This window comes from Propithecus coquereli, unplaced genomic scaffold (genome assembly GCF_000956105.1).
Source record: "Propithecus coquereli isolate 6110/MARCELLA unplaced genomic scaffold, Pcoq_1.0 Scaffold12, whole genome shotgun sequence".
Taxonomy (NCBI): Eukaryota; Metazoa; Chordata; class Mammalia; order Primates; family Indriidae; genus Propithecus; species Propithecus coquereli.
This window is the reverse complement of record NW_012136080.1, coordinates 2,482,771-2,491,027: the sequence shown is the minus strand read 5'-3', so window position 1 is coordinate 2,491,027 and position 8,257 is coordinate 2,482,771. Positions and strand designations below refer to the sequence as shown.

The following is an 8,257-nucleotide window of genomic DNA, read 5'->3' as shown; positions in this document are numbered from 1 at the left end:
ATTTATTGTGAGAAAACCCATTTTACAAAAACCAAGGAAGTTTTTCAGACAGAAGAAAAATGATAGTAGACAAATATAGATCTACACAAAAGAATAAAGACCACCAGAAATTTTACTACATGGGTAAATGTATCATTTTTTCTTCCTTAAAACTATTTAAAAAATAATGGAAAATTAAAACAAAAAACAATGATATGGAGAGAATATATGTGCACACACATACATACACATTTTATGTTATATAATATACATTATATTTATTGTATATGTTTGTTTATTATACACTACATATTATATATGTAAAATGTGTGATCAAAATAGTCTGGGATGAACAGTATAAAAGTATACTGTTGTGAGAATTCTACATGTAAGGCAGTATTATATCACTTAAAGTAGAATGAGAGAAGTTAAATATGTATAACATAAATCCCAAAGAAACCATTAAATAACATAATATTTATAGCTAATAACCCAAAAGGAGATAGAATGGAATCACAAAAAACTAATTCAAAAGAAGGTAGTAAAAGAAAAACTAGGTGAAACATATAGAAAAAGAATTTCAAGATAAATGTACACTTAACTACATCAACAATCACATTAAATATAAAGGGAAAAAGCACCCAATTAAAAAGCAAAGACTGGCCGGGCGCGGTGGCTCACGCCTGTAATCCTAGCACTCTGGGAGGCCGAGGCGGGCGGATCGTTTGAGCTCAGGAGTTCGAGACCAGCCTGAGCAAGAGCGAGACCCCGTCTCTACCAAAAATAGAAAGAAATTAATCGGACAGCTAAAAATATATAGAAAAAAATTAGCCGGGCATGGTGGCGTGTGCCTGTAGTCGCAGCTACTAGGGAGGCTGAGGCAGGAGGATCGCTTGAGCCCAGGAGTTTGAGGTTGCTGTGAGCTATGATGATGCCACGGCACTCTAGCCTGGGCAAGACAGTGAGACTCTTGTCTCAAAAAAAAAGCAAAGACTTTTCAGGGTGGATAAAAAACAAGACCCAAATATATGCTGCTTACAATATATGCATTTTATATATGAAGACAAACATATGCTAAAAGTAAAGGAATGGAAGAAGATGTAACATGATAATGTGATAAGAGCTAGAGTGACTATAGTAATGCTAGACAAAGTAAACATTTAAACAAGAAAAATTGCCAGCAATAAAGGAGGATATATTATAATTAAAAAGGGCCAATCCAACAAGTGAACATAATTCTAAACATGTATGTACTTAAAACAAGGCCTCAAAATACTGAAAGTAAAACCTCATAGTACTTCAAGAGGAAAAAGAATTCATAATTATAGTCAAGATTTTAGTAGCACTTTTGCAATAATCGATAGGCCAGCCACGCATGGTGGCACATGCCTCTAGTCCCAGCTACTCAGGAGGATGAGGCATGAGGATCATTTGAGGCCAGGAGTTTGAGGTTGCAGTGAGCTATGATGATGCCACTACACTGTAGCCCAGGCAACAGAGCAAGACCCTGTCTCAAAAATATAATAATAATGATCAATAGACCAAGAAGTTAGTAATAACATAGAAGGAAATCAATAAGAACATTGAGGACTTGAACAATAATGAAAACAACATGGCCTAATTTATATTGATAGAACACTCCACCAACAATAGCAAAGTACACATTTTTTTCTAAGTGCACACAAACATTTAGCAGGTAGACCATATTCTGGACCATAAAAGTCTTGATAAATTTAGAATTAAAGTCATATATGTTCTGTGACCAATAAAAAACTAAATTGATTTTTATAAAAAATGAATTAACAGAGTGAAAATAAACACAATGAGCAAGAACCAGCAGAAATCAGATAGCAGAAACAGACCTACAAGGATATTAGATACTAAAATTATCAGACAAAAAATATTAAATATATGATACATGTTGAAAAATAAAATGTTCAAAAATGTATGCAGGGAGCAAGAAACCATGAAAATAACCAAAAAATTTAACAACAACAACCAACAAAAGAACCAAATACAACAAATTAAAAAAATCTTAAAAGTTTAGGAAAATAAAATGACTTAAACATATGAAGAGAGAATTAGTGAACTCGAAAAGTGATATGAAGAAATGGTCCAAAATGCAGCACAAAAAATGAAAAAATAAAAGGGAATTTAACTTCGAGTAAGAAGGTCTAAGATAATCCTTATCAGAACTCTAGAATGAAAAGAATGGGCAAAGGCGAAATTTGACAAAATAGTGGCAGACACCAATTCACAAAGTCAAGAAGACAAAATAATCCCAAATGGGATTTTAAAAAAATTTACTTGTAGACACATCGTAGGGAAATTGGCAACATTAAAGACAAAGCTATGTTAAAAGCAACAAAAAAGAAAAAAAAAACTGATTACCTTCAAAGGGTCTGCTTTTTATCAGCAACAACAGAAGCCAAAAGAGAGTGGAAAGATATCTTTGAAATACTGAGAGAAAATAGCTGCCAAACTAGAATTTTTACCAAACAAAAATGTCATTTGAGAAAATTTCACACAAAGTCTGAGTTTGCCACCAACCAGCTATCACTAACAAAAACTATACAGGATGTATTTCAGGCAGAAGAGAAAATATTCCAGATGAGAGAAGAAAGAATACAAATAATAGTAAACATGTGAATAAAGATAAATATAAAATGTATAAACCAATAATAATGTCTTGTAAAATTGCTTAAGTGGAATTAAAATATACAACAATAGAATATAAGTTAAGAAAGTGAATGGAATTAGGGTGTTCTGAGAGGCCAGGTGCAGTGGGTCATGCCTGTAATCCCAGTGCTTTGGGAGACTGAGGCAGGAGATTAGACCTGGAGATTAGAACCAAACAAACAGCAGGGAGTCTAGACGTTAATGATAGTGTCCACTTACCGAATGGTGACTATCTCATCATTTGTCATTTAACTTTATAGGGACCCTGATATCTAATGATATTTTCTATAGGGGCTGCAATTTCAACAATATAGATCAGTTCCCAAATTGGCCTGAAATCCAAAATGAATATGTCCATGAGGGATTTGTAGCCTCAGCACAGAGTCTGAGAAATGACAATGACTCTGAGGTAACTGACATTGCACTTGGCTTCTTGGTATAGCTTAGTCTGGAGTCCTCCTTATTTTGGGCTGATAATCAAAGCTGGATCAGAAACAAGCAGATTTGCAGGGGCCTTGACATTGAAATGGTCTTTGTGAGTATCTGGCCCTTGCAACAGCATCTCTGCCACTATGTCCCACTCACCGAGGCCCAGCCTCCTCAGGCTCTGGAAGGAATCTCCTTAAAAGGTAGCATTCTATAGTGGGACTGATTTCCAGCTTCAATTCCTATTACCTCTGAGACCTTGAACAAATTATCTCACATTTCCAAGCTTCCATTTCTCGTATGAAACACTGGGTTAACAATACTTAGTTAACATTAGATATCAGAGTTCTTGTAAGACTAAATGAGGAAATTACTCTGTGTTTGATATTCGATAAGTGGACACTATCATGAATAATAGTTCTATCCATGAAAGGGGTAGTAGAACCCTAGAAAAGCATCATGGAACTCAGCATGGGACTTAGGTTAACTTTGCTAAAACAATTGACCTCTGGGCTTTCCATTTTGGCAAGCTCTTAAGCTAAGACTTCAAGCACTGAAGGTCAGAAGAATTGCCTCTTGAAATAAAGTCAAAAGAATACAACCATCTTTTTGGAGAAGGGAATACATGCCCATAAAACTGAGGCACGAACTATCATTCTCACTGAGATGAAACTGATGCTACTTGACTCGTGAGCATGAGAAAGACCTATTGCAAATGTATTAGCTATCAGAGTAACTGACCCGTTTGAACAACTATACTAACAATAATCAAACAACTTTCCATTCTGTTGAAAAAAGGAAGTGTGCAAAACATTTTTCATTTTGTACAGATCTAAGCATATGTAGTATATTTGCTTTTTATCTTTATAAACAACTATTGCTATCCATTTTGGAAAATTTTATGTTTTGTCACATTATTTCTTATCTGTGCCTCTCTGAAAAATAAGTATGATGATGATTGTGCCTGCAATCTGCAATTAAACTGTGGTTATTTGTTGTTTCTTAAATTGGTCAATGTGATTGCTAGGCACTATTAAATCACTAAATATTAGGCCACTGAAAAATTCTGGAAGCCTGGGAGGTTTTCCTGCCAGGAATCAAAAATGTAAAGGTGTTATTTGGTGCTATTCAATGTACATACCAGTGTTTGCGACATGTAATATTCCAGAAATTATTTCTGGCATCTTCTGAGGAGAACTCTCTGCCAATCCATCACAATTATTATTTTTCCTCCAATTCTTATTAACGTAAGGACTTTTAACGTTGCCTTCTAGTATACAAGTAACTGCAGAGCAGCCACTCCATCGAACCCTGGACGCTTCTTTCCTTCCAAGACGTAAAAGCCTATCCATTCTCCAAAATGCTTTTGCAAAGGCCTTGTGTATGTCCTCATACTCACTCCTCCCTGCTCTTGTCCTTTTGTTTATGGAAGAAAAGAGGTCTTCTATTGCTAAGTATTCTTCTCTAAACACAGTGTGAAAGGAATTGATTATTTGCTTCTCTTCAAGTGTCATTTGGTAGGAAGGATCAAATTTGGAAAGTTGATGGAGAAGTAAAACTGGGAGTTCCATTGATGTCAACTCTGCTGCTGCGGCACCATGATGTCCGTCAAACAAACCAAAAAAACACACGTTGGGTCTGTTGCCAAAATCATTCACTACAGTGAATTTATCAGTCATGTCAGCTTTCCATGTAGAATTCCTGTCTTCACAAATGGCTACTCCTTTAATTAACAGATGACAGATTTTTTGAGAATATATGGAACTCCTGTCAATGTTATCAACAATCTTATAGTATGCTGGTACTTCTTTCTTCGAAATCAGCTCAAAAGCATTATTAATGCTCTTTAGGATTTTTTCATTGAATATAAAGGATGACAATAGTTTAGAAATCATATACTGTCTCTGAACAGCAAGTATTAAGGGCTGTGGTTTCTTTCCACCCATCCATTGGAAACCCAATGTGGCTAGAGCTACATGTTCCTTTTTATGGAGAAAAATATCAGGTAGGTGCATTTCATTCTTGCATATGGAACAAGGTAATGTGATCACTTGCTCTTCAGGGTTTCCAGCACTTCTCAATGGTCTTATCTTTTTCTTTCTAACACACTTTCTTTTGAATGAAACTGGGCTTTCCTCATCTGAATCAAATGTTGATTTTTTCCTACTCCATTCTCTTGATTTCCAAAACACTCTGCAAACAAGATGAGAGATATTTACATGCCAGGAATGATGCAATGAAAAACTCTTCAAGCAGGCTTGTATCAGTGCAGTTTGCTTTGGCTCCTCACAGTCTAGAATAAGCTTAGAATTGAACATTCTGATTCACCTTTCCACAATTTCCAAAAAAACACGTAATAAATATTCAATAAATGGGTGATTGACCTGTGCCTACCTGAAAGAAATTAGACAAAATCTCCACAAAGTCAGCTAGACATCAAAACAAATAGAGAAATCAGCAAAATATTGTGTCCCAGGTATATTTTTGAGACGTAGGATTTTGATTTCTAACGTGAATGTACAGTCATGTGTTGCATAATAAAGATTCAGTTAATGTCAGACCACATATATGACAGTGATCCCATAAGATTATAATGGAGCTGAAAAATTCCTATCTTCTAGTGACGTTGCTGCTTTAATGTCATAGTGCAACACGTTATTCGTGTTTGCAGTGATGCTGGTGTCAACAAACCTCCTGTGCTGCCGGTCGTATAAAGGTATAGCACGTATAGTTATATACATAATACTTGATAATAAATGACCATTAATGGTTTATGTCTTTACTATACGTTTTTTCTTTTTTTTCTTTTTTTTTTTTTTTTTGAGACAGAGCCTGGCTCTGTTGCCCAAGTTAACGTGCCGTGGCGTCAGCCTAGCTCACAGCAACCTCAAACTCCTGGGCTCAAGCGATCCTCCTGCCTCGGCCTCCCGAGTAGCTGGGACTACAGGCATGCACCACCATGCCCGGCTAATTTTTTCTATATATATAGGTTTTTTAGTTGTTCAGATAATTTCTTTCTACTTTTAGTAGAGAGGGGTCTCGCTCTTGCTCAGGCTGGTCTCAAACTCCTGATCTTGAGCGATCCACCCACCTCAGCCTCCCAGAGTGCTAGGATTACAGGTGTGAGCCACCGCGCCCGGCCTGATACTTTTTATCAATATTTTAGAGTGTACTCCTTCTACTTATTTACAGACAAACAAACAGAAAAGCTAACTGTAAAAGAGCCTGAGGCAGGTCCTTCAGGAGGTGTTCCAGAAGAAGGCATTGTTATCACAGGATATGATAGCTACATACACATTATTGCCCCTGAAGACCATCCAGTGGGACAAGATGTGGAGGTGGAAGACAGTGATGTTGATAATCCTGACTCCGTAGGCCTAGGCAAATGTGTGTGTTTGTGTCTTACTTTTTAACAAAAAAGCTTAAAAAGAAAAATGTTAAAAATTTTAAAATAGAGAAAAACTTACCAAATAAGGATATGAAGAAAGAAAATATTTTTGTACAGCTGCACATTGTGTTTGTGTTTTAAGCTAAGTATTATTACGAAAGAGACAAAAAGCTAAAAAATTTTAAATTGTATAAAGTAAAAAAGTTACAATAAGCTAAGGTTAATTTAATATTGAAGAAACAAACCTTTTAAAATTTAGTGTAATATAAGTATAGAGTGTTTATAAAGTCCACAGTAGTGTACACTAATGTCTTAGGCCTTCACATGCACTCACCACTCCCTCACTCACTCACCCAGAGCAACTTCCAGTCCTGCAAGCTCCGTTCATGGTAAGCACCCAGTACAGGTGTACCGTTTTTTATATCTTTTATACCATATTTTTACTGTACCTTTTTAAATGTGTCAATATGTTTTATACACAAATACTTACCGTTGTGTTACAATTGCCTACAGTATTCAGTACAGTAAGATGCTGTACAGGTCTGTAGCCCAGGAGCAATAGGCTATACTATGAAGCCTAGGTGTGTAGTATGCTATACCAGGTAGGTTTGTCTAAGTACATTCCAATGTTCGCACAACGAAATAGCCTAACAACACGTATCTCAGAATGCATCCCCATCATTGCAGCCTGGCTGTAATTACTTTTGTACTCCATTTTGTCTGGCTTAAAAGACTTTTGCCCTAATTAAAGGGTTCACGAGAAAATGAATGGGCCATGCCATAACTAAGCAGAACAATGAAAAGAACTGATAGTAAGGACAGGATCTTTTAAGACTACAATGAGTACAAAAACTACATCTTTTCTTTCCTGTCCCCAGGTGTGCACTGAGGACAGGAAAGAAAAGATGTGGAATTGGATGAGACATTTCTGGAGAACAGGCACCCTTTTCTATACCCCTTGCTATCAGAGGCATCTAGCACAGTATTCAGCACATGGGGCCATTTTTGTCTCATTTTATGCACGATTTCTAGAGCATGAGATCTTTCCAAGGGCCTCTGAAATGTTAGAGACCTAAAAAGAAATGCTTTAGTTATAAAATATTTTAAAATCTGAAAAATATCAAAATTAGTAACTTTAAATGTTTATGAGATGTGACATTTTGAAAACTATTCAACTTCAACTCAATTCATATATAAGTTGTATTTGATATGGGTACATTTTAATGTGTTAGCAGTAATGATGGGGTGAGGGCTACAATAAGAATACCTGGAGCCTATAAGTACCTAAAACATCTCAAGTGTATAATAAACACCAAGAATGTTGGTGATTGTTGAGATAAGAAATGAGCTCATTTAGTAACAATGACAATATGACAATAATAATAATAATAATAATATCTTTGGCTGGGCTCATTGGCTCATGCCTGTAATCTTAGCACTTTGGGAGGCTGAGGCAGGAGGATTCCTTGAGGCCAGGAGTTCAAGGTCAGCCTGGGCAACATAGCAAGACCCCATCTCGGCCGGGCGCGGTGACTCACGCCTGTAATCCTAGCACTCTGGGAGGCCGAGGCGGGTGGATCACTCAAGGTCAGGAGTTCGAGACCAGCCTGAACAAGAGTGAGACCCCGCCTCTACTAAAAAAAATAGAAACAAATGATCTGTACAACTAAAAATATATATAGACAGAAAAAATTAGCCGAGCATGGTGGCACATGCCTGTAGCCCCAGCTACTCGGGAGCCTGAGGCAGGAGGATCGCTTGAGCCCAGGAGTTTGAGGTTGCTGT

General features: G+C 36.7%; 1 protein-coding gene across 1 annotated transcript in view; it reads right to left on the bottom strand.

Moving 5' to 3' along the window:
* Positions 1-8,257, bottom strand: part of PP2D1 (protein phosphatase 2C-like domain containing 1) — a 20,099-nt gene that overhangs the window by 8,914 nt on the left and 2,928 nt on the right. The window contains exon 2 of the mRNA XM_012664356.1: positions 4,226-5,277. Within this exon, the coding sequence (XP_012519810.1) occupies positions 4,226-5,277 (1,052 nt within the window). The remainder of the gene's footprint in view (positions 1-4,225; positions 5,278-8,257) is intronic.